Genomic DNA, 24,863 nt, shown 5'->3' on the forward strand with positions numbered 1-24,863 from the left:
TCTATGACCCCCTGGTTGCTACCTGTCAAACAGGGAAGGGATAGTCCCCTCCCTGGGCAGTCCTAAGAAGCCCTTGGAAGTCCTTGTGTGGTGCTTAGTAGATGCTGAAAAACTGAAATTGTTATCCCCATCGAGCACTGCTTGGATCCCCACAGAGAAACCCCAATGCCCTCCCCACCCCTAGACAGACTCAGCAGCCTGTAGACCCTGGCCATCGAGGGCCCCTAGGGGCCTGCCTGGCTGGGGGTGACTCTGAGTGGCAGCCTTGTCCCTTCACACCTGGGGAGATGAGTTGGGCGCCTCCCTGCTGTCCTGGGTGCTCTCTCAGGGGTCACAGCAGGTGGTCCAGGTGGTGATGGAGGGCTGGCCAGGGACTCGCTGGAAGCCACTAGGCAGTAGGAGGGGGCACAGCACTTGCTGCATTTGGATGAGCCCAGGGTGAGGGCCATGGCACAGAACAACCCCGGGGGCACCCATCTCTGCCCTGTGCACAGCCTGGGGTCCTTGTGGTGGCCCTGGATGTGGGGGCACCATTGTGGATAGTGGAATCCCTGCTTTCCCAGAAGACCAGCCTTGTTCCTTACCTGCCCCAGCCTGCCCACGCCCCACATGCCAAGGAGGAAACCCTCCTGTACCTGAGACACTAGGGCTTCATACAGCCCTGTGGACGGCACAACCTGTTAGGGAATCTGGCCCCAGGCAGGGTGGAAGGGCAGTCTGGAGCTGGGCAGAGGCCAGTGGGTATGGCAGTGTCCCCTCCAGACCAGTCCTGCCTGCAGGGCACTGGGAGGTCTGGGGCAGAGTCGCCTGGGGCCAAATGCAAGGCTGGGCAGGAGTGAATGTGTGGCTCTTCTTCAAGCAGTCCTCCTTGTTTATATATGTTTTTAAACTGTGGTGAAACACACGTAACAGTGGAGTACCGTCTCAACCATTTTCAAGTGCACAGCTCAGTGCCGTTGAGCACATTCACATTGTTTATGTCTCCAGAATGGTCTCACCTTCCCAGATCAAAGCTCTGTCCTCATCACTCACTCAATCCCCACACCTTCCCCCTCCCCCGACTCCCATGCTCCTGCTTTGGCCTGTGTGTCTTTGACTCCTCCAGAGACCTCAGAGACGTGGAATCACATAGGATGTGTCCTCCTGTGTCTGGTTTATTTCACTGAGCTTCGTGTCCTAAGGTCCATCCGCGTTGGAACAGGTGTCAGGACCTCCTCCCTGTTTCAGGCCGGACCATATTCTGTCATACAGATGAATCACATTTTGCTTACCCGTTCACCCACTGATGGACACAGGTTGTTTCTGCCTCTTGGCAACTGTGAACATGCTGCCGTGAACATGTTTCAAAGGGTTTCCTTGAGACCCTGCTTTCTATTATTTTGGATACAGAGCACGAGTGGAATTACGGGGTCACGTGGTGATTCTGTTTAACTTTGGAGGAACAGCCACACTGTTTTCCACACCACTTGCACCATTTGCCCTCCCAACAAGAAGACCTCCCTGGATACGGGGAGCAGATGCCTCTGGAGCACGCGCCGCCCCCCCCCCCACCATGGTGCTCTTGGCTTTGCAGTCAGCCTGGGAGGGGTGGACTTGGGGTGTGGGTTACTTAGAAATGGGTTGTGGTCCTAGATTACCGAATTCTAACATAATCACACCCAGCTAGTGTGTTTGGCCTGAGCCTCCATATCCACAGCAAGGTGCCTCAGTGGTTGTTCCCAGACACCCCACCCCAGACTTAGTGAGCTCTCCAGGATGGCGGCAAGACACGCTCCCCTCTCTCCTCCCCAGCTGCTGGGGGCTGCCGAGGCAAAGGATCTGATCCCCTCCACACCCTGGGCTGCCTCTGCGCTAAGACTGCCAGCCAGGAGCAGCCCTGGGTTCTTCCCCTGCCCCCAAACCCTCCCTCCTCGGCAGCCCCCCCAGGCTGCTGGGCCACTCACCTCGGACGTGTGAGCCGGGAGCCCAGCGACTTTCCCACACTTTGGCCCCATTCACAGTGTTAAGCGGCCCACAAAGGCCAGGCGTGTGCCTCGGAGGCCGCACTGCCATCTGGCCCACACGCGGGGAGGGAGCCAGCGAGCCTTTCATCCGGCCGGGCTGAGATTTAACACCATTCATTTCATATTTCCCACAACTCAAAATTGGATCAAAGCTGCTCCTGTCAGGGGGAGGGGGTGGAGGGAGGGAGGAAGCATCTCCCCCACAGACCACCCGCCACCCTCACCTCCACCCCGGCCCACTGCAGGTGGGCATACAGTTGGGGTGGTGGGGGCCGGACCACTTCTGCTGGCACGTGTCTCCTCTGGGCCAAAAGCTGGCTCAGGGGAGGCAGCCAGGGCAGGGCACACACCCCCAGACAACTGCCCCTCCAAAGCCAGGAGGCAGGGGACAGGTCCCAGCTTGGGTGCTGCTCTCAGTTCTGGGCAGGACTCTGGGGCGCCACTGCCAGCAGCCGGACAGTCAGGCATATGTGGGCTCAGGTGGGGGCTGCAGCCACAGCCCACCCCTTACTCCTGCGTTCCCTTTTCCTGACCAAGCTCCTCCTTGGCACCGGGTGCTGGGCTGGCAGGGTGTGGGAATGGGGACACAGGAGACTCAGCCACTCTGCTCTCCACCCACAGCCTGGCCCCCAGGGAGTCCATAAGCAGGCCAGCTGCCCAGCACAAGCCCTACTTTGGCTGAGCGTCACCAGGTCCCCCTTGTAGCCTGTGGGAGCTGCCAGATGGACTGTGGAGCAAAGCACAGAGCCTCTGTCCTCCGCACACCCACCCCCATTTTGCCCAGGTACCCTCTGCCCTTTGGCATCAACCAGATATGGCCAGATATCTGTGGCAGGGGTCCCCCTGCTCAAAGAGGAGCCCAGGCCCAAGGCAGGAACCTCAGGGTCACCTGCGTCCCACAGCCAACCTGGGCCTGTGTCCCCTTCAGGAGAGGTGCTTCAGGGGAGAAGCAAGTGCCAAAGGGTGAAGGTGGGCTGCCTTCTATCTCGATCCAAAGTCATCTGACATTTCCACCCCCAGAGCCCCTCACCTAATCCATCCCAGGGGTGACCAGGGGCTCTCAGGGCTGTCTTGGGCTGACTCCAAGCCAAGCCTGCCCACTATCTTCCTGCTTCCTAGACAGGGCCCTCTCTGGGTCACCAAAGGCTTCCTGTGCTACGTACTTCTTGAGCAGGTCCACCAAGCAGGCCACTCAAAGCTGCGAGTCCCTGCCAAGACCTTTGTTAGGGCCCTGCGATTCCCAGCCGCACTCAGAGGTGGCTGCTGTCCAGGGAACTGTGCTCCTGGATTTGAACTCCAGCTAATGTGCCCTGATGCCAACTGCTGGCTCCCAGGACTGAAGCCCTGCTCCCCCTTAGACCTTCTTGGATCCTGCCCTGCCCCTAGAAAGCAGGCCCAGCCCCACCCCCTTGCTCAGTCCCTACAGAACGGGATTCCTGGCTGCAGAGAATCAGAGGACAGTGACTATTCTGGGTGGAGGGGTGCTCCAAGCAGCCACTCCCCTAGGACCCAGGGTGGGGCTGGCCCCCAAGTTGTCACTGGCCCTCAGCTGGGCTGACCAGGGACCAGGATCAGCGGTTCCGCTAGTGGGTCTGAGCTGGTACAGCATTTGTGTGAGCTCCAGGCCGGGGCCTCATATCTGCCTCCTGGCACCCCTTCCCCACCACTGGCAAAGTGCTTAAGGACAGCAGACCTTATAGGTGCCCCCAGGGCTGAAATAGGACAGCACGTGGCTGAGGCTTTCCCCCCGTCCCACAGGAGCAGTGACCACACACCTGTAAGGAGCATGCCTGGAGCCACTGTGACGGCCAGCCAGATGGGGGTGGGGTGGGGCCACGCTGGCCACCTGTTGGTTCAGAGCACCCCAGATGCTACAGCCTGATAAGCCTTAGCTCCCCAGAGGAGGGGGCGCAGAAGCTCCTGGAAGGCATCTCAGGGACTCTGGCTCCCTAAAGCTACCCAAAGCCCAGCCTAGGAGGTGCAGCGGCCCATTTTCCAGCTCTTAAGTCACGTGTCCCAGGTGACAGCCTGGGGACTTGCCACATATGCCAGTAGGTCTGATGCTGAGAGCCCCCCTTCCACCTGAGCAGAGGGAGGTGGCTGTATCTGCTTCCTCCGTTACCCCTCCCCTGAGGGCAGCAGGTCCCTGCTTGGGAGGGTGTCCATCCCTCTGGAAGCTGCCGCACTTGTACATTCTAGAGCTCTCTCCGTATCTGCGCTCCTGTCCTCTGCAAGCCAGCAGCGCGGAGTCGCTGGGGAGGGGGCTGTAAGGAGAGAGGGGGACTGGGGAGGCGAGGGGCGGGGAGGGCGCCGCTCCTTCCTGCCCCCCGCCCTCGTCCCTGCGGCCTGGGAAAAGGCAGCATATTGAGGCGCGGGGCTCCCAGCATCAGGCCCCGGGATGCTAATGAGGGCGAGCGCGTTCCCACAGCCCGGACATTGTGCCGCGCGGCCCACCTGCTCCTCGGGGAGCGCCCATTGTGCCCGCGCCAATTCACAGGCAATTTAGCGTGCGCTAATGGGCCGGCGCCTTTGTGCGGCCCGCGCCGTCATTGGCCGCGGAGTGTGGGAACGGCCGCGGCACCCGGGCCCCAGGCGCCAGCCCGCCGCCCGCGCCTATATAGGGGCCGGGATCCGCGCCAGCCCGGGACGCGCCAGCTCCGCTCCCTGCCGCCTTGCCACCTCGCCTCTCCCCGCGCCAGGCATGGCTCCCAGCACCGTGGCCGTGGAGCTGCTCAGCCCCAAAGAGAAAAACCGAGTAAGTGCGCGGCCGGTCTGGCGCGCGGTCCCCGCGACCCCTGCGCTGGCGTGGCCCGAGCCCGGCTGACGCCCCCTCCTCCCGCCTGCAGCTGCGAAAACCGGTGGTGGAGAAGATGCGCCGCGACCGCATCAACAGCAGCATCGAGCAGTTGAAGCTGCTGCTGGAGCAGGAGTTCGCGCGCCACCAGCCCAACTCCAAGCTGGAGAAGGCCGACATCCTGGAGATGGCCGTCAGTTACCTGAAACACAGCAAAGGTGAGCCGCCCTGCGTCCAGGAGTCGGGCCGCGCGACCGGCTCACCGCCGCCCCGCGCTCCCTGACCCTTTTCACCGGCGCCCTGCTCATCGCTGCCCACCTCCCTGCGCCCCAGTCCCGTTGCCCAATCCCCCGCTCCCCGCGCCCCGGCTCACCGCGGTCCCTGCTCACCGCTGTCCCCGGGCCCCGGCCCCCGCTCACCGCGGTCCCCGCTCCCCGCAGCCTTCGCCGCCGCCGCCGCCGGCCCCAAGAGCTTGCACCAGGACTATAGCGAAGGCTACTCGTGGTGCCTGCAGGAGGCCGTGCAGTTCCTGACGCTGCACGCGGCCAGCGATACGCAGATGAAGCTGCTGTACCATTTCCAGCGACCCCCGGCCGCAACCGCTGCGCCCGCCAAGGAGCCCAAGGCGCCCAGCCCCGCGCCTGCGCCTGCCCCGGCCAAGGCCGCCACTGCCGCCGCTGCTCGACAACCCGTCTGTGGCCTCTGGCGGCCTTGGTGACCAGCGAGACCGCAGGCGGCCGCCCAGCCCCGAGGACAAGAGGGCCGGGGCGTTCCTCTGGCAGGGGAAGAGCCTTCCCATCGGCTGTGCGGCCTCAGGCTTGGATGCACCCCTTCTCCGGAAGGCTCTCTCTCTCCAGGCTGGCCGGCCAGCAGGAGAGTCATTCTCAGAGAATGCGTGCAGAGTCCTTGTCAATTAGGACAATCGGGCCCGTCTTCTGCCAAATGTCTGACCCTATGGGGTTGCTCTATGTTTGCATTTCAGCAAGTGACTTCTGGGAAGTCCCCACTGCAGGGGTTCTATGATATTTGTAGATGGCGGGGCTCGGCCAGCCGGCGCCCCGAGCTGTGTGTAGAGGGCTTTCTCAGATCCGGTGCTGCCGGCCGCATTTGCCTTTTGTGAAGGCGGAACTCAAGGTGTATCCTCATAGGAAGGAGAGCGTCAGCCAGGATGGGCGTGGGGCTAGGCAGAGCCAGGCCAAAAGGCCCTACATCTGCTTGGTTGTCTGGTCGGGGCTCACAGTGGGCTGCGTGGGGCGGGTGGGGGTCTCCGCCATGATCCTTAAAGGATTTCTGTGTGGGTGGGTGCACGTGGGCACGACTTTGTACTCAGAATTTGAACTCTCGGTCATGTGGGAACCACAGGGCTGTTCTGGAGACTGATAATAAAATCTGATTGTTCAGCCCTCTCGCGATCTGTCTCTGTGCCGCACACATGTCCTTGGTAGCCACCAGGCAGGCGGGTTGGCAGGGATGCAGAGGAGTAGGCACTATTGTGATATATGCAGCCACAGGTGGGCGCTGTCCTTGCTAATGACCCCCTGGACACCCGAAGAAGGGCTGGGCTCCGGCTGAGGAGGGAGGGAGGAGGGGGAAGCAGAGGAGAAGCAGGGGTGCTAGGAAGCAGGGTTGACCGGCAGGGAGGGAAGAGAAGCTGGGAATGAGGAGTGAGGGGACAAGTAGGTGGGGCCGGAAGTGACTGGGAGTCAGGGAAGCAAGGGAGAGGCAGGCTGGAGGGGAGAGGGTCTCTGAACACCTTGGGTCCCCTTGTGCAGTAAGGGGGCGTGGGGGGGGCGCCTGGGTTCCTGCCTTAGACCTCTCACTAGCTCTCTGCAGGTGGGGGTGAGAGTGGAGGCTAAAAGGGACCCCATAGCCTGAAGCACTCTCACCGCAGTCAAAGGGGTTTAGTCGTGCCAAACACGAAAGACATTCCCCTCCACGGTCCTCCCCACACATCTGGAGCCCCTGTGTCCCTGGACCAGCCCCTGGGGCACCTTCCTGGCCAGCCCAGAGGTGGCTGGCCTGCCTCCCTGCAGGTTGACCACTCACCAGGGCTGAGACAGGCAGTGCTGGCAACAGGAGGGCCAGCCCTCGCCTCAGAAAGGGCAGCTGTCTATTTTTAGGCAGGCACAGGGTGCTGGTTGAGTCTGCAGAGACCCAGAAGCACCCAGGCCGGCCGGCCCTCCTACCTCCTCAGCACCTCTCTTGGCCCCGCCTTCCAACCCTTTCTGTCCACTCTGGAGGGGAGGTCCACAGCACCCCTTCCAGAGGAGCACAGTGCTGCTCTGCCCTCGGGTCCCTGCTGAGCCCTGGGAGCAGCCCCTCCCACACCCACAAGTTTACTGTTTGTGTGCCAGACACGTGGTTGAACCATCCCTGTGGGTGTGTTTCCAGGCCAGCCTGGTGGCCAGGCCAGCCTGCCAGGCTGCCTCCCTCTCCTGAAGCCCTGCCTGAATCACCCTGGAGCTCTGAGTCTGTGCTGCTCACAGGTCTGTGTTCCAATGGGCCTTGCCAGGCAGCCTGTGGTATGCTCAGACAGAGGCTGAGGTCAAAACCCAAAGTAACTGGCCCAGGAGTTTGGCACCGAGGAGGCAGGTGCCAAAGGTACCTGACATACTGTCTGCTTCCAACCCTGGGCTCCTTCGCAAAGCTCCCACTGCCTTTTAGGGGTACACGTCCCTTAAGAGTCTCCAAGCCTTCCAGGGTTTCCAGAGATGGGCCCTGAAGTCTGTCCCCAACACCATCTGGGAGCTTTCTCAGCTTGTTCCCTGCAAACTCCCACAGACTCCATCTTCCACGAGGAAGATGCTTTCCCCTGCACTCTGAGGATCTCGCCATCAAAACACACTTGTCCAGCTGCAAGGGTATCTGCCACCCCGGTGGGGTGGGGGAGGGGGCCCTAGAGAGCAAGGTACCCAACTCTCCCCGTTTGCATGGGATTTTTGGCAGCGACGGGCCTGTGCTCCTAGGGAACCAGTCTGGTGGGGTCACAAGCGCCTTCGCGTGCAGGAGTTGGTCTCTCTGGTGGTCTGCACGTTCCAGGTGCCCTCTTTGCACTAGCTCATATCACACGAGGTCAGCAGCCAGCTAGCTCAGTGAAAGAACAGAGACGACGACAGCCCAGAGGTTTTGCGTTCAGTTGCCTCGCTGTCTTCGGTCTTAAGACCCGCGCCCGCCGGCCTGTGTCCTCCCTCCAGTCTTCACCGCGGCGGCGGCGGCGGCGGGAGGGGCGGGGCCGGCGCGGACGCTCATTAGCATAATCTATGCGCGGGAGGCGTTTAGCAGTCAAATATATGCGCATATATCTCCATGGCTGATGAGGCTGGCCGGGCACTTTCAAAATGGCGGAGTGTGGAGCGAGCGGCAGCGGGAGCAGCGGGGACAGCCTGGACAAGAGCATCACGCTGCCCCCCGACGAGATCTTCCGCAACCTGGAGAACGCCAAGCGCTTCGCCATAGACATAGGTCGCCGCGGGCTGGCACAGGGAGAAGGGCGGCGTGGGCAGGCGTGGGTGCGGGCGGCGGGGCCGGAGGGCCGGGGTGGTGGCAAGGACGAAGGGCGGGGCGCGGGCCGCTGGTGCCGCACGGCCTGTCGGGCCTTGTGGTCTACGACGGCTGGCGCGTACAGCCTTTCGGTCCTTGTAGTCTGTGGGCTGCCGGCGCGCGCGCCCTTGCCGCGGCGACCGGACTGCAGCTCCCAGCAGGCGCCGCGTGGCCGGAGCAGGGCATGCCGGGGCTCGCAGTCCTGAGGGAGAAGCAGCCGGGCGGCCGCCTTGGCACTCCGCCTCCGAGCGGGGGTGGGGTGGGGTTCGGCCGCCGCGCGGGGCGTCTCCCCGCTGGCGGGAGATCGGGGACCCAGTATCTGGGGCCAGGGTTTTGGAGGACTCGACCCCCACGGGGCCCTCTTCCCTCCCCGACGCGCTGACGCCTGCCGGCGATCGATTTCTCAGATGTGGTCGCTGAGGCGCGGAGACCCGGCTGGTCAGTGGCCAGTCCAGGCTTCAGCCTGAGCGCCCGGGACCCCCACGCGCCTGGCCAGGCATGGCCGCTCAGTAAACGCTGGGACTGACCGTGCGATCCTCCCCGGAGGGGTTGGGCCGCCCCGCCCCCCGTCTTTGGGAGTCCCTGGAATCAGGGGCTTGGGTGGAAGGCATCCAGGGAAGTGGGGAGCGCCTTGAGTCCCAACCTGCAAAGCGCGAAGCCGGGCGGAGCCTAGCAGAGGGCGGGCATGGGCAGCTCTGTGAGCGGGAGCTCGTCCTCCTTGGGGGAGACTTGCCAGAACGATGCCCTCGTGGACGTTGGGCTGGAAGACGGTAAGCGGAGGCCCAGCTTGGGGGCTCGATTGAGCGCTACCGCTGTCCTCTGAGCCCTGCTCACTCCGGAGGTGACCCCAATCCACTGGTCCTGTGCTCTGAGCTTCTAAACTTGGTGCTGCTGCTGCCCTAGCTCTGGGAGTTCTGCTCCAGCCAGCCGCACCTAACTGGTTTCTGAAGTGCTCCCAAAAAGTTCCTGGCCACAAGTCTTACCTCGATTGTTTGGTGTGGCCCCAGCTTGTCTCTGCAAAGGGAGGAGTGCCTGCCTGTCCTCCCTAATCAAGGTTCCTTGGCAGACCCAAAGGGATGTTTCCAGTGTTTGTATTTATTTCCTCTCTGAAATCCGCCATTCCCGCCGCCCTCCACCTCCGGTCTGGGTCCTCTGTCTGTTAAGGACATGTTCATTGCTAGTAAGGACTGACTTTTGCTAGTGCAGCTAGCTGCTGAAGGACCACTTGGGGCAGTGGTCCTCAGCCAGGAATCTGCAAAGCCAGAGTGCTTGTCAGTGTTCGGTTTATAAGCAGGCTCCCTCTTTTGTCTCCCCTCCCCAAGCCTCTCCATCCAGGAGGGCTCAGCTGCAGGGTCCTCAGAGAGCCCCTTCCTCTCTGTGGTGGGGCACCCCTGTCTGCTGGTGGAGTCCCTGCTTCAAAAGCCTCAGGGAGGCTTTGTATCAACACATACTTGAAGCTGATTTGACACCAGCTTTTTGTTTTGTTTTAGTTTTGGCTGCACTCAGTCTGTGTTGCTGCACGGACTTTGTCTAGTTGCAGGCTTCTCACTGTGGTGACTTTCCTTGTTGCAGAGCATGGGCTCTGGGGTGCTCAGGCTTCAGGAGTTAGTTGCAGCTCACTGCAGAGGCCCAGCTCAGTCATGGTGGCTCACGGGCTGAGTTGCTCTTTGGCACATGGGGCCTTCCCAGACCAGGGACCGAACCTGTGTCTCCTAGACATGGATTCTTATCCACTGTGCCACCAGGGAAGCTCTGACTCCAGGTTTCTCCTGGGCCGGGGGAAGGTTCCTTGGGTGAAGCGGAAGGGGCCGCAGGGCGAGAATGTGTGCAGCGATGTCCTGCACCTCTGGGTGCCTAGAGAGGAGGGACTGCGTACCCAGGCCCCCAGGGATCTGGATGAACGGCTCTTGGCTCAGGTTCCTCCCATCAGTCAGAGATGCTGTGGGCCCCAAGGTGGGGAGGGTGGGGTGGGCAGGAGGCCTGGAGAGCCCATGGTGTCCACCAGAGAGCACAGTGCTGTGTGGGTGTACCTGGTCACTGCCCTTGTCTGCTGTGGCGTGTGGAGCCAGGGGGAGGACAGGTTGACGTGCAGTCTAATCCCAGGGGACCTGAGAGCAGCCGGGATCTCCTGGTCCCCGCAGGCTCCTGCATGCTGCCCTGTGAGCATATCTGGGCTCAGACAGAGCAAAGGCTGCACCCACACCACTGACCCCTTCTGCTGCTCTCAGCAGGGCTGGGTGACAAGTCTGGGCAGGGCCAGGCTTCTCCCACTTGGTGCACATGATGTGCAGTGCACAGAACCCAGCTAACCACACCCCCCAGGGTCCCCCACAAACCATCACAGTCATGGCTGTGATATGTAGCTGACCTGGAGAACACACCATCTGCAGTTGGATTTCTGTGACCAGAGAGTCTGTTGATAGTAACTTCTAATGAGCTTGTCAGATAAGTCTTCATCCCTTTGCATTTGCCGGTGTGTGCATGATTTTTTTTGGCCACGCCATGTGGCATGTAGTATCTTAGTTCCCCAATCAGGGATCGACTGAACCGGCGGGTGGGGAGCAGTCTTACCCACTGGACCTCCAGGGAGGTCCTGTATTGCCTCTTTTTAGGAAAGGATTTGTTCATAGAGGTGAATCCGGCAACAGGCATTTCAGTGAAAGGTGCTGCGGGCCAAGCTGGGATTGGGGGCAGGGAGGAGGGATAAGGAGGCTTAAAGCCAAGTTCTGTGTCTTAAGCTCATGGCCTCGGGATGGGAGCAAGCCCAGGACAGTGGATTCAGTAACTGGACGTGGGCCCCTCCGTGCCTGATGCGGCTGGCTCACAGGATGTCTCTGGAGGCCCTGTCCACGCTGCCACGTGGGCGGCTCCAACCAGGACAGTGCGCTTGGTCTCAGAAATGGGGCTTTGATTTTTGTTACCTGGAAGAGCCGTGGCCCTCGGGTACAGGGGTGTTTCCAGATGCGTGTTGTGACTTGAGCATTTCCTGTATGCTCCCTTGGTGTTGTGTCACAAAACAATGGTTGTTGATGATTTTAACCTTCTTCTCATGACGAGGGCTTCCTCCTTATTTTTGTCGGGCCTTCTGAGAAGCACAGTTTGTTCTGAAGTCGCTTTGCAGAGCTGAGCCTTTGCCTCTCTCTACTCTGTGTGTGGTTGGCTGCTTTCACAGCCCTGCATCACCTGGAGCCTCCCTGATGCCTCCTCTCTGACTCCAGAAAGGACCACTCTGGGCATCTTTTTAACTTGCCCAAAGGCCTCATCTGCTTCCTGATGTTCCATTCTCGGTCACATGCCAGGGGCGTTAACGAGTCCTGCTGCTGATCTCCCTGGCGACTCCAGGCTTCGGGTGGCTGCTCCCGGGGCCCTTCCTTCCATGTTCCTGGTGAAAACAGTCCCTCCCCAACCTGTCCACTCTGATAAATGCTCCTTTTAGCGCCTCTTCCACCGCTTCTCCATGGACTGTCAAGGGTGTGCTTTTCAGTGAAAACAGTAGATTCATCAACTTTTTCCTTTGGTTCATCCTCATGATCAAAGCTTGAAACCGAATTTTCCTAAACCACCAGCAGTCACTGAGGTCACCCAGAAGCAGCCCTGTCTCTTTGCTCCTCTAGGAGAGACAGACAGTTACCACTTCAGCTGGGCTCTGAGGAAGAACAGACCTTTCTTTTCAAGGAAGGCAAAGGGTTGGGGTCTCATAGTTCACTCCCTTCCTCTGTTTGGTGCCCTGCAGGCTTTTCAAGTTCAAGTAGCACCAAACACCTCGTGGGCAGGACCCAGGTCTGGCAGAGGAGGGCCTGTGGAGGGGCAGCCTCAGGTCCCTTCCAGCCGCTCCTGAATCTGCCGCGTCCGTGTCTCCCCCGCAGGCGGGTCACTGACCAAGCTGGCCTACTACTCCACCGTGCAGCACAAAGTCGCCAAGGTGCGGTCCTTCGACTACTCTGGCAAGGTGAGCTTATGGGAGGGGCCTGGGCAGGCCCTGGCACTGTTGAATGCTCACACCCCTCTGTGCCTCCTAGCTCAGCTCCCCTTCTGCCCCTGCTCATGCCCCTGGCTCCCACATGCGTCAGCACTGCTGTGGGTGCTTGGGGCTGTGTCTCAGCGTTGCCCCCTCCCCAAGGCAATGCACACACGCGGTCCCCCAACTTCTCCCCAGGACACAGAGCAGGACCACGAGCCACCCTATGAGATCTCAGTCCAAGAGGAGGTAACCGCCAGGCTGCACTTTGTAAAGTTTGAAAACACCTACATAGAAGCCTGCCTGGACTTCATTAAAGACCACCTCGTCAACACTGAGACCAAGGTCATCCAGGCGACTGGGGGTGGGGCATACAAGTTCAAAGACCTCATCGAAGAAAAGCTGCAGTTGAAGTAAGTATGGACCTTGGGATGGGGTGCGGTGAGAGCTCAGAGGCTGGTTGGCCTCGGCTCATGGGTCGGGCTCTGAAGTAATGACCACAGTGGCCCAGCTGCTATATACCCCCTCCTCCCTGCTCTGGGGATTCCTGAGACCCCACGACCACAGTGAGACTTTGGGGAGCTGCCAGGGGCCATGGGCCTGAGGTCAGGCTCTGGGCCAGCTGCAGTGGGATTTGGGTGGCCAAACCTCAGGAAGGGAACTGTGCAGGGGAGTGGGGGGGCGAGGGCTGAAAGGGAGGGGAACCCCGAGACCAAGTCTGCCCGCTCCCGTGGTGACATGAGGCTCCCTGGCCCACTGGATGGAGGCTCTGGGGTCCATGGGCACACCAGCTCCAGTGAGCGGGCCCTTCTCTATCAGGGTTGACAAGGAGGATGTGATGACCTGCCTGATCAAGGGCTGCAACTTTGTGCTGAAGAACATCCCACACGAAGCCTTCGTGTACCAGAAAGACTCCGACCCTGAGTTCCGGTTTCAGACGAACCACCCCAACATCTTCCCATATCTCCTGGTCAACATCGGCTCAGGGGTCTCTATCGTGAAGGTGTGGCCTGGCTTGTGGAAGAGGGCGGGGCTTCCACAGTGGCGTGTCGAGCCCTGGCTATGTGTCAGAGCTGTGCTAGGCATAGGGACACGGGCACACTTGGGCCTGGCTCTGGTGTTCATGGGCCACAGGCAGAGTGCTGGACACCAGCTGGCTGTGGGAGGTAGCATCTCTACTCCCACCATGAGCACCTGCCAAGCGTCCCCAGACTTGGCCTCCAAGAGGGCTGTAACACGGGTAGGGGATACCCCGAGTCGCCACATCTGCTGGCCGCAGGACCTGCTGGCCGCAGGACCTGCTGGCCGGTGGCTGGGGGCCTGCTTGCTGATGCATCTGCCCTTGTTCTGCTCCAGGTGGAGACAGAGGACAGGTTCGAGTGGATTGGCGGCAGCTCCATCGGGGGCGGCACCTTCTGGGGGCTTGGGGCTCTGCTCACCAAGACAAAGGTATTTTGGCTACTAGGGTTGGATGCTTCTGGCTCCAGTTCCCTCCAGAAAGGGAAGGCTGTGTGGTTGGGGCTTGTGCTTGGCGGGGGTTGTGTGCAAGTGGCTCTCCCCTTGGTCTCTTCCTGTTACTTAGCCTCAGGAGGATGGGCATCTGAATGGCCAGAGCATCACCCGGCTGGGTGCTCCAAAGAGGATGCCCACCTCCCCCTGCCCCGCGCCCCCAGGGCCATGTCTTGAGATGGCCCCGGTTGGCGGCTGGCATCCTTCACGTGCTGTGGGGCTGGCTGGGGAGCTCCGCCAGCTCGCGGTCCCTGACAGCCCCATCTGCTCTGTCCCCCAGAAGTTTGATGAGCTGCTGCAGCTGGCCTCCAGAGGCCAGCACACGAATGTGGACATGCTGGTTCAGGACATCTATGGAGGGGCCCACGAGACCCTGGGGCTAAGCGGCAACCTCATCGCCAGCAGCTTCGGGAAGTCTGCCACCGCGGACCAAGGTACTGGCCCTGCGCCTGCTCTCGCTCACCGCGGTGCACAGCGCCCACCCGGCTGCCTGCCCAGCGCACTGCTTCCGTCCCCCAGAGTTCTCCAAGGAGGACATGGCCAAGAGCCTGCTGCACATGATCAGCAATGACATCGGGCAGCTCGCCTGCCTCTACGCCAGGCTCCACTGCCTGGACCGCGTGTACTTTGGCGGCTTTTTCATCCGCGGCCATCCGGTCACCATGCGCACCATCACCTACAGCATCAACTTCTTCTCCAAGGTAACAAGCTGCACTGCCTTCCTGGCCCTGCCCGCCCTCAGCCCAGCCTCCCCTCTACCGTGTCTCTAAAACTAGCAGGCCTGAGGGGAGGGGGCAGCGAGGCAGGACCAGAAACTGAGTGCCCCAGACACCAGCCCGCAGCCCCTTCCCACCCTCTAGCTTTGGGTGTCCTGTGTTTGGGGCGCCGTGGCTGTCCCTGAGTTTGACGTGTTGCTAAGGGTGAGGTCCAGGGACTGCCTCTCACAGAGCTCTGGGTGAGCTTTGAGGCTGGGGTGCTGCGGGGGCGTGTCGTACCTGGTGGGCACAGGAAACTGGGTGGCTATCTGTTTTTGTGGAAGACGCTCCACATGCTCTAGGTGGTAGGCTTTTAAACTCCATGTGTGCGTACAGTCCCGGGGGCCAGTGCACTGTGGGCAGGCTTCACCGTGTTGGGAGGGAGGCCTCCTGCCTCAGGTGGATGTGTGTTCTTGGGCCAAGTGCTGTGTGTGTGAGGCTGGCTTCAGGGCTGTTTCTGTGGCAGGGGGAGGTCCAGGCACTGTTCCTGAGGCACGAAGGCTACCTGGGCGCCATCGGAGCCTTCCTCAAAGGAGCCGAGCAAGACAGTGAGTGCAGCCCGGCTATGGGTCCTGGCCCGTGTCCAGCAATGCCAGAAGGGGAGGTTTCAGGGAGGCTGTGAGTGGGATGTGGGGGCTTCATGGGCCCCTCCCAGCAGTGGCAGGAACTTTTCCTGTGATCGCTGAGGAGCCAGTGGAAACCAACTCACATGGGTGCCATGTAATCAGCCCACAGGATCCTCGTGCATGGCGGGCTTCATGCAGAGGCTCCACACACGTGACGTTGGCCCTCCTGCACCCTTTGGCCCCTTGCCACCATCTCTCCAGCTGTTGAGATGTGCTTCTGGTCTGTCCTCTTTGAAGGACACGTGAAGGAGTCGCAGGTGTGATTCTGTCCCCAGAAGCGCAAGGCAGGCTTCTTTGGGATCAACACCGATCAGAGTGGCATGGGCTGACCTCACCGTGTCCTTGAGTCCAGTTTCTTACGTGAGATGAGATAAACCAGGGAGGCCTTTCAGAAGCTTGGAAAGGTCTCAGTGATTATCTTGCCAGGTCTCTGAGCCCATGAGAAATAGCACAGCAGAACAGCCTGGCACCAGGGAGACCTTCAGTGGCTGGTCCTCCAGATGTGGCCCAGCCATCCCCGGCTTGTAGCTTGCCGAGCTGCTCGCCCCCTGACGTTGGGTCTCTTGTCCTGCAGACCCAAACCAGTACAGCTGGGGAGAAAACTACGCCGGCAGCTCCGGGCTCATGAGCTCATCGCCCGAGCTCTGCCCCACCCAGAGGGCAAGGAGCGGCACTGTGAGTACGGAGTCAGGGGCCTTGGGTCCCACGTGCGCCACCTCTGTGGACTCTCTGTGGTCCCCCAAGAGAGGCCCTGTGTTGCTGCAGCCAGGCTCAATCCTGCCCCTTCCTGGTGCAGGCCGGTCTCAAACCACATACTCTGGGGGTTGAAGAGTGATGTTTGTACCTGCAGCTGACTTTCCTCCTTCCTTCTATAACATCTCAGCTTTTACAGACATTTAGCTGGAGCCCCAGAGCCATGCAGTCCTTCCCGTGTCTGCAGAACAAAGATAAAGTTTAGGGAGGCTGGGGATCTCTCTCCAGAGCTCTGGCCCATTTACAGCACAATCAAGTGAAAACCCAGTGGGACCCCTTCTCTTAAGTCATGTTCTCTGCACGACAGCTCCCCGGCAGTCCCTGGCGTGCAGAGCTTGCTGTCCTTGGGAAATACTGCCTATTGCTCAGTCTCCCCTTGGGCTGAGGAGGCCTGTGAAGCTGATGTGGAGTGGGGCTTTAAGGTGGGACTGGGCAGTCTCACATGACCCACCCTGGCCCAGGGCACTGTTTGAACGCTGTTGCTGGCTTGTTGACAGCACATCCCAAATAGCCCAGGAGCGGCTGTGAGAACCACATGGGGCAGGAGGACAGGCCAAGCCTGCAGGAGCCGGGTCTGGGCCTGCGGGTCGGGGCGCCTCCTTCAGGACAAGCCTGTGGGCTGTTTGGAGGAAAGACTGCTTTTCATTTGTGGATGTAGTTTCTAAAAAGTTGGCATAAACATGGTGAGAATGTGCATCATCCATGTCTCTCTCCTGGGGGAGCCCCCGACATGTGGCAGCCCTGGTTCCCAGGCGAGGCCCATGCTCCATGCTGCGTCCTTTACACCCAGCCCAGCCATGCAGGGTAGCTGGGTCCTTTCTGAGTGCAGGTGCCTAGGGCAGGGGTGGTGAGGCCCAGGCCTGGTCAGTGCTGTGACTGATTTTCAGAGGAAGGCCCAACATCCTCCAGGCCCCGTTTCTGATTCTCGGAGGGCAGGCAATGCAGATCCCTGCTCTACAGGTTGCAAAACTAAATGGGCAGGTGGGAAGGCTAGAAACCCTTCAGCCAGCCCTAACGTGCGCACAGTTACCCTCTAGGACCTGCGCCCATCTGGTGTGCTGGGCTCCCTGCAGCCTTTCGGGTGGGTGTGGGGATCCCCACTGTGTCCTAGAGATGCTTCTCTGAGTATCGTGGCCTAGATGAGGTCCAGCTCAGATCTGAGCTCCCACCCATCAGGGAGGTGGGGGAGCCCTTGCAGGCCGGCCCAGCTGGAGACCGCCACCTTTGACCCCCTTGGGAACACGGCAGCTTTCACTCTGCTGAACACACGTTCAGGGGCATCCTCGAAACCAGTCCTTCCCTCATGGGGTGGATCTTCTCATCCCGACCATCCCTGGCTCCAAGCACACCTGCTGCCCCAACCCACTAGTGGGCCCGTCAGAAGCACTCCTAGGGGGGCAGTTCCCTGGAGGGTTGTGGGGGCACCTGGCGGGCGAGCCCGAGCTCGCTCCTGTGGCCTTGGAATGGCTGCCCACCCCAGTTCTCATCTGAGGTCAGGGCCGAGTACATGGAACCCTTTATTCCCATGACACTGGCGTCAGCCTCGAGTGTCCAGGCCCTCTCAGCGTGGTGGGAGCAGTGGCTTGGCACTGGGACCTCAGGAGGGGCAGTGTGTCCTTGCTGGAGAACTGGCTCTGGGCAGGAGCTGCAGGACGGGCCCCCTGGGCAGGGAGTGAGGATGGTGGCAGTGGCACCCCCAGTAGGAGAGGTGAGGACCAGGCAGGTGGCTGTGTGCACAGGGTCCCGAGCTTAGAGCACAGCACACAGGGTGCAGCAGGAGAACAGAGGGTGTCCAGGAGGTCAGGGCGTCAGGCTCAGGCCCGACAAGTGGAGGGGACACCCACCTGAGAGAGGACGTGAGGGGCCCAGAGATGGGGGGAATGGGGCTGTCCACTTACCATGGGACAGCTTCCCTTTGTGCAGAGAAGCCGGTTCTTGAACTTGCAGGAGCGGGTTTTGATTTTTCTGAAAAGACATGGCTGACGGACCTACCTGCTTCTCATCCTTCCAGTTCGACTTGCTGGAAATGGATCGGTTGGAGAGGCCACTGGTCAACCTGCCTCTCCTTCTGGACCCATCCTCCTATGTACCCGACACAGTTGACCTCACGGATGACGCCCTGGCCCGCAAGTACTGGCTCACCTGCTTTGAGGAGGCCCTGGATGGGGTGAGGATCAGAGCTGGTGGGGTAGGGGTGGGGTGAGGGATGGGGACAGAGCTGGACGTCCCCCCAGGAGTAAGACACCCAACCGTCAGGAAAGGTGACTGTGGGCCTTTGAACACGGCCATCTCTGAATGCCTCGGGTTCCCAAGGGGTCACTAGAGGCATGGTGAAGGACAGGGACTTTTCCAGGAGATGTTTATTTGCAGCATTGTTTATAGTTCAGAAATGTGGCTCTCCGTCGTATCTGGTTGGGACATGGTGTCAGCGAAGCTCATCCTCACGGGCTCGCCTGGCAACCCGTGTTTCCTGAGAAGGCTGGCGGGTTGCAGAGGCACAGGAGCAGCAGGAGCCGGCCCCGGGACTCAGGCTAGTCACGTCTCAAGGCCACAGAGCCCCCTAGGAGCACCTCCTCCATGGAGCCCCTGAGAGAGGCCCATGGGATCTGTCCTCAGAGTGAGGGTCCCGCCCTGCCCACACGGACTCTGAGGATGGTCCAGAATTGCCTGTCCCCTTGGCCAGATGGGAGCTGGTGGCCGGTGGGCCCCGGGGATCATATCGGAGGACATGAACATGAGCTTTGGGTCAGGGCAGTGGCGACCCCGTTTCCAAATGGCAGGGGAAGCCCCCAGTGGCTGCCATGGCAGGCGGGTGAGCCTGCCATCCATGGGCTTGGGGCTGCCCTAAGCACCGCTGGCCACCCTGTCCTTGATAGGTCGTAAAACGTGCTGTGGCAAGCCAACCGGGCTCTGTGGACGCAGCCGAGAGGGCCGAGAAGTTCCGGCAGAAGTACTGGAACAAGCTGCAGACGCTGCGGCACCAGCCCTTGTGAGTGGCCCCTGCACCCACCCAGGCCAGGTTCCGGAAGCTGGGTGCCCTTCCCCCACACTTGGGGGCCCTAAGCACAGCCCGGTGCCTACTCAGCCTCACCACCCACTGGCTTCCTGGGCTTCTCCTATTGGCATCTGACACCTTGAGGACATCTCTGGAGGTGGAGGGCGCAATGGGCAGGTACTTGGCTGTCCAGCCCACTGAGCCACTTTCCACCTGGCTCTGTCCCCAGCGCTTATGGGACCCTGACTGTGCGCAGCCTCCTGGACACGAGAGAGCACTGTCTGAACGAGTTTAACTTCCCAGATCCCTATTCCAAGGTAAGCACTGCCTTCTCGTGGGTGAGCGGGTGCATGCTTATGGGGAGGCGCGGGGTCCTGGCAACAGGCTGTACCCTAGAGTCGCCCTGGTGAGGCCTCATCCCCTAGAAGCCCTGGGCAGCCTGTCAGCAGCATCAACTGTGGATCGATCGCAGGCAGCATGGTGACTACCTCAGCAGAGCAGAGTCGCGGGTCTGACGAGCAGCTGGTATGGCTGTGGGTGATGGCGCCTCCTGAGGTCGGCCTGGACGCTCAGAATTGGTGCCTGAGGATGTCTGTTCTGCTGACAGGCCTTCCAGGGCATGGTGGGCGGCCTGGAGGCACCTCCTTGGGCTCTTTGACCAGGAGGCCACATGCCCAGGAGCAGTGGGAGGGGTCAAGGGCCAGCATGACACACAGGCTTCTGCCCACCACCCTCCCCAGCACACAGGGGTCTGGGACGGGATCTGTGTGCTGAGGGTTTCATGGTCAGATCAGCAGTGCCCATGAGGATCTGGGCCCCCGCCCTGGCTCTTCTCTGCTCTGCCCTGCCCTTGGCCATGGCACAGTCACCCCTGGGCCCCAGCCCTCAGGGTGCAGTTGAAACCTGCACCGACATCAGCGCCCCTGGCTCTCCCACCCCCACTGCCGTGCGTCAGTGCCATTTTTAAACTGACGTGGCCTGGGTTTGTTTGGTCTCCTGTGATGACGGCACTTGGGGTCTCCTGTCCCCTAGGGAGCAGGCCCACGGTTGGTGGTATTCCTGCAGGTCCCAGCAAGGTGCTGGGGGCTGGGGGAGGCTGGCCCGTGTCTTCACATGTGTCTCCCCGCAGGTGAAGCAGAAGGACAACGGTGTGGCGCTGAAGTGTTTCCAGAGGGTGGTCAGTGCCCTGGACGCACTGGACTGGGAGGAGAGGCAGCTGGCCTTGGTGAAGGGGCTGCTGGCTGGCAACGTCTTTGACTGGGGTGCAAAAGCCGTCTCTGAGTAGGTGCCTCCCCGCCCCTGGCCTGTCCCGCCCCCTCTTTCCAGCTCAGGCTCAGAGCCGCAACCCCTTGGCCACATGTGGCCCTGGGTGGCCCCAACCCCTGCCTCAGCTGGCTCAGCTTGGCCCACCAGCAGTGGGTCTCAGCAGATGGGGTACAGCTCAGGCCCTGCTGGACACCTGTGGCCTCAGGAGTGGACGGGACAGGCACGGGGGTCAGCCTTCCCATCCATAGGAGAGCAGGCGTGTGAGTTTTTTCAGTGGGAAACTCCACGTTTACGGTGGCCATGTAGAGTAGATGGAGGTGGTACAGGGTGTGTGGAGGAAGCATGTCCCTCACCAAGTTCAGCAGCCCTGGGTCACGGGGTGCGCCTTCCAGGACCCCCATCCCCCGTTCAGTGCCTTCCCTGGGCTCACCTCCGTCTCCACAGAAGCGGCACTGCCATGCAGGGGCCTCACCCGGTCCAACCCTGGGTGCTTCTGGACCCGGGCTCCTCGGAGAGCCGCCACCTCCCTTCCTGCCCACATACCTGCCACCCCTTGGGCGAGGCTGGTGGCCGGCACTGCCCAGGGCCTGGCCTATGGCCGCAGCACGGAGGCTCCTGTACACCTCCCCCTCCCCGGTGGACACGGCAGCAGTGATGGTGACCGTGCGCTCGTCCAGCTCGGGGCCTCAGGCAGCCAGCGCTGAGGTCGGGGCTGAGGTCAGGGAAGCTGATGTCGGGGGTGTGAGAGCCAGGGCTGAGTTCAGGGTCTAAGATCAGGAAGCTGAGGTCTGGGGCATAAGGTCAGGGCCTAAGGTCAGGGAGCTTAGGTCAGGGAGCTGAGGTCGGAGCTAAGATCAGGGAGCGGAGCTGAGGTCAGAGGCTACGGTCAGGGAGCTGAGACTGGGGGCTGAGGTCAGGGCTAAGCTAAGGTCTGGACTTTGGGTGACTGTTTGTGTCTTCCTCCCCGTGCAGTGTCCTTGAGTCTGACCCGCAGTTTGGGTTCGAGGAGGCAAAAAAGAAGCTGCAAGGTAGGGGCACCCAGGGCTTGCCTCTGGTCTGGAGACTCGGGGGAGAGTAGCGGGGGCCACGTGTCCCAACCAAGCCGGGGGCAGGTGAGAAACGGGCAGTGGGTGACCTCGTCCCTGTTCCCACAGAGCGGCCCTGGCTCGTGGACTCCTACAGCAAATGGCTGCAGAGACTGAAGGTACACAGCCGCCACACCTCTGTCCTGTGCCCTCGGGGCCTGGGGGCAGGGGGCTGAGCGGGGTTCCTAGGATGGGCGGCAGTGCAGGGGATGGACGCACAGCTGCCCAGGGGGGACCCGGGGTAAGCCAAGGGCTCACCAGTCTCCCCCGCCCCCAAGCTGGGAGTACAGGGTGACTTCCCTGCTCCGAGCCTGACTCCCACAGGACAGACATCAGGCCGCTGGCCTCAGCTCAGAGGTCCTTCAGGCCAGCTGTTCTGGAAGAGGCCGGGGCTGCCCCATACCCCCGGCGCTGGCAAACCTGGCAGCCCTTGCCCAGCTGTGGGGAGTGGACTGTGGAGGTGTCTGGAACGCTTGGACGCGCCTGTTCCCAACTGAACGTCCTGGTTTTGTCTTACAGGGGCCCCCTCACAAATGTGCCTTAATTTTCGCAGATAACAGTGGAGTAGACGTCATTTTGGGAGTCTTCCCCTTTGTCAGGGAGCTTCTCTCTAGAGGGACGGAGGTGAGTGTAGGGGCCACACGGCAGGACCCTTGCCCCACGCGCCTGCGCCCGGTGGGGTTGGCGTTGCCCTGGGCTCCTCCGTGCGCAGGTAGGTGCCAGGGAGGCCGCGGCAGGGCGGGAGGAGAGGAAGACACCCCACGTGTCGGGTTCCAGGGCTTATGTCAGCCTGACCTTGGTCAGCCTGACATGAGAGCTGTCCAGGCCGTGAGAGGTCGCCAGAAGCCATGCTCTTGGCCAGCAGCGCCCCCGGGGTGGAGGGGTGCGGGGCGGGCAGGTGAGCCCAGGCTGGCCTGGCACCATCATGGTTGCTAAAGAGCTGGGCATCCTGCCACAGGTCATCCTGGCGTGCAACTCAGGACCCGCCTTGAACGACGTGACCTATAGCGAATCCCTCATTGTGGCCGAGCGCATTGCAGCCATGGACCCCGTCATCCAGTAAGTTGTGTGGGAGGCTGGGCCCGGCACCCTGAGGGGGCAGGGGCAGGGGCGCGGGGGGGCAGCTTCCTGGGGTGTCACCTCACAGTGCCGACCCCTATGCTCGGCAGCTCGGCGCTCAGAGAAGAGAGGCTCCTGCTGGTGCAGACAGGCTCCAGCTCCCCATGCCTGGACCTCAGGTAGGTAGCCCTCCACTCCCAGGCCTCCTGGGCCCCCTGGGCGAGGCAGAAGTCAGCAGGGCCGGCCGCAGCCCTGTGGCAGGGGACCTGCGAGGGTGGGTGGAGGGAGCAGGGGCCCTTTGTCCCCCTGTAAGTGGCGGGGCCATCTCCCCACCGGGGGTAGTTGCTCTCAGATAATCAGTTCATGGCTATAGAGCTCTCCATCCAGGGCTCCTAGAAGGTGGCGCCACCCATGTAAAGGCAACATGGGACTCTGGGTGTCAGCCTCTCCGTCTCTTCTTGTGACACCTCTCTGGTGTCGACTTCATCCCTCCCTGGGTGGGGGGGACAGTAAAACCCCATGCAAATAGAAAAGCATCACGAAGGCCCAGTTTTCAGGACAAGCCGCCTTGTAGAAATGAGCACAGCTGCCGCAAGTCCCCGAGGCCTTGATCCCCAGGTCTTGGGAGGGCGGCTGCCTGGCTGGTTGTCTGGGGAGCAGGCTGGACTCAGGGCCCACAAAGTTGGTGAGCTCAGGGTCACTGCCTTTGGCAGGAGGCGGGGTGTGACTCAGTGCAGGGCTCGAGGCCCCTGCCTGCACCTCCCTCACTGCCTCCTTCCTCCCCAAAGCCGCCTGGACAAGGGGCTGGCCGTGCTGGTGCGGGAGCGTGGTGCCGACCTGGTGGTCATTGAGGGCATGGGCCGTGCCGTCCATACCAACTACCATGCGGCGCTGTGCTGCGAGAGCCTGAAGCTGGCTGTCATCAAGAACTCCTGGCTGGCTGAGCGGCTGGGCGGCCAGCTCTTCAGTGTCATCTTCAAGTATGAGGTCCCAGCTGAGTGAGGCACGGCCCCCGGGCTACTCTGCTGGTCACGCGTCAGGAATGTATTTCGACTGCAACAGGGAACCGTGTTCAAATCAAAATATTTATATTGTGCTTCAGTGACTCGGAGCCGGGTGCGCCGGGGTGGGCCCAGTGCTCATGGCCTTGGGCTCAGTGTTCCTTTAATGCTGCCGTGTTCGTGGTGGGAGACACAACTTTTGTCCCATGAGACATTCGTATTGGAATCTATTTAACTGTTAAATAATCTTTTATATATATATACATATATATATATAAATATATATACATATCCGCCTCTGACAGGATGCCGAGGTCGGGGCGCAGCAAATAGAGTTTCCAGAGTGAGAATGGAGCGCCTCTGCCTTTGCTGTTTCCTGTGACGGGGGCCTGTCTACCCTCCTGGGAAGCCCGGCAGTGGGGTCTCTCCCTAGGTGGCCTCCAGAGTGTCTGGAGAAGACCTCCCCCCACGCCTGCCCTCCATGGCCCCAGGGACAGACTGGGCTCTGAGCAGCTCTCCTGACTCAAGAGTCTGCTGAGAGGACGCCCTGGCTTCGAGGACCCTCGAGGGCCCTTGGGCTTAGTGATGGGTCTGTTCTCCTGCTCAGAGCACCTCTGACCACGTGGGCGTCCAGGCTCAGAGCCCTGCCCAGCTCTGAAGGTTACTCCTCTCCCTCCGGACCCGTCCCTCAGGCTGCGCCGGACATGAGCTGCAGATGTTGGGTCGCTGCAGAAGTGGATGTGCAGGAGCTGTGAGGCTGCCTGCGTGTGCCAGGGTCTCGGGAGTGAGGAGTTACGTGAGGCCCTGCCACCACGGCTCCAGCCTCAGAACAGCCCTCTGCACTGGGAAGGACCAACGGCCCAGCACCCGGGGCCGCTGGAGAACCCAGCAACATGAGGACAAGCCAGCTGAGGAAGGCCAGCGAGGCTGTCCCTGCAGGGACCGGGGCCTGGTCCTCTTTCCCCAAGACCCCCTCACACCTGTGCTGCCGGGCCTGGGGAGCCAGGGCCCTGTACCCCATTCCAGGAGCCTCAGCTCGGTGGTCTGGGACCTACACCGAACCCCAAGGTGTGCGACATGTCTTGCACCTCAGCAGCCACCCCGGGTGACCTGAGTACTGGCCCTGCTCCTGGGTGGATCTCAGAGCTCTTACTGGGCCAGCAGAGAAGGGCCGGCTTTCCTGTGAGTGGCCGCCAGGGGGAGCAGAGGGCCCAGCCAGGCCTGCTCACTGTGTGGTCCCTGACTGAGAGGCCCTTTCCTCCAGGGCTCCCCCACCTCCACCCCAACACTGCCCCCAACCCCTGGCACGGCTCAGCTTCTTGTGGCTACCTTTGTGAGGTCTGCCCAGGCCGCCCCTTGTCTTCCCCTTCTCCCTGGTGGGAAGGCAGCACTGTCCTGGCTGGTCTGGGGCTCCCTGTGCAGAGGGTGCCCAGCCCAGACACCCAGCAGGGCTCCAGGGGTCTGATCAGAGCCCTACTTGCCCTGGGTCATGACCCCTCACAGGTCTTCCCGCCTGTCC

General features: G+C 61.4%; 2 protein-coding genes across 2 annotated transcripts; both read left to right on the forward strand.

Annotated features, from left to right (window-relative positions):
* The first annotated feature begins 1,895 nt into the window (after positions 1-1,895).
* On the forward strand, positions 1,896-6,207 carry HES5 (hes family bHLH transcription factor 5). Its single transcript, XM_027565130.1, has 3 exons — positions 1,896-4,758; positions 4,850-5,015; positions 5,238-6,207. Exons 1-3 carry the CDS (start codon positions 4,519-4,521, stop codon positions 5,513-5,515), a joined length of 684 nt encoding a protein of 227 aa, XP_027420931.1. The 5' UTR covers positions 1,896-4,518; the 3' UTR covers positions 5,516-6,207.
* A 1,900-nt stretch (positions 6,208-8,107) lies between these two features.
* Positions 8,108-23,698, forward strand: PANK4 (pantothenate kinase 4). Its single transcript, XM_027565139.1, has 19 exons — positions 8,108-8,259; positions 12,204-12,286; positions 12,494-12,708; positions 13,115-13,298; positions 13,652-13,744; positions 14,085-14,238; positions 14,324-14,505; positions 15,026-15,107; positions 15,760-15,860; positions 17,950-18,105; positions 18,815-18,927; positions 19,163-19,250; positions 20,063-20,214; positions 21,172-21,227; positions 21,354-21,403; positions 21,804-21,908; positions 22,243-22,343; positions 22,454-22,522; positions 23,132-23,698. The coding sequence occupies exons 1-19, from the start codon at positions 8,136-8,138 to the stop codon at positions 23,343-23,345; spliced, it is 2,322 nt and encodes a 773-aa protein (XP_027420940.1). The 5' UTR covers positions 8,108-8,135; the 3' UTR covers positions 23,346-23,698.
* The last annotated feature ends 1,165 nt before the right edge of the window (positions 23,699-24,863 follow it).

The sequence above is a fragment of the Bos indicus x Bos taurus genome, chromosome 16 (genome assembly GCF_003369695.1).
Source record: "Bos indicus x Bos taurus breed Angus x Brahman F1 hybrid chromosome 16, Bos_hybrid_MaternalHap_v2.0, whole genome shotgun sequence".
NCBI classification, from domain to species: domain Eukaryota; kingdom Metazoa; phylum Chordata; class Mammalia; order Artiodactyla; family Bovidae; genus Bos; species Bos indicus x Bos taurus.

Coding starts and splice junctions, on each gene's coding strand:
- HES5 (XM_027565130.1), top strand. CDS start 4,519: ATGGGCCGGCGCCTTTGTGCGGCCCGCGCCGTCATTGGCCGCGGAGTG. Junction 4,759..4,849: donor GCCCCAAAGAGAAAAACCGA/GTAAGTGCGCGG, acceptor TCCCGCCTGCAG/CTGCGAAAACCGGTGGTGGA. Junction 5,016..5,237: donor TTACCTGAAACACAGCAAAG/GTGAGCCGCCCT, acceptor CGCTCCCCGCAG/CCTTCGCCGCCGCCGCCGCC.
- PANK4 (XM_027565139.1), top strand. CDS start 8,136: ATGGCGGAGTGTGGAGCGAGCGGCAGCGGGAGCAGCGGGGACAGCCTG. Junction 21,909..22,242: donor TTCTCTCTAGAGGGACGGAG/GTGAGTGTAGGG, acceptor ATCCTGCCACAG/GTCATCCTGGCGTGCAACTC. Junction 22,344..22,453: donor GCCATGGACCCCGTCATCCA/GTAAGTTGTGTG, acceptor TATGCTCGGCAG/CTCGGCGCTCAGAGAAGAGA.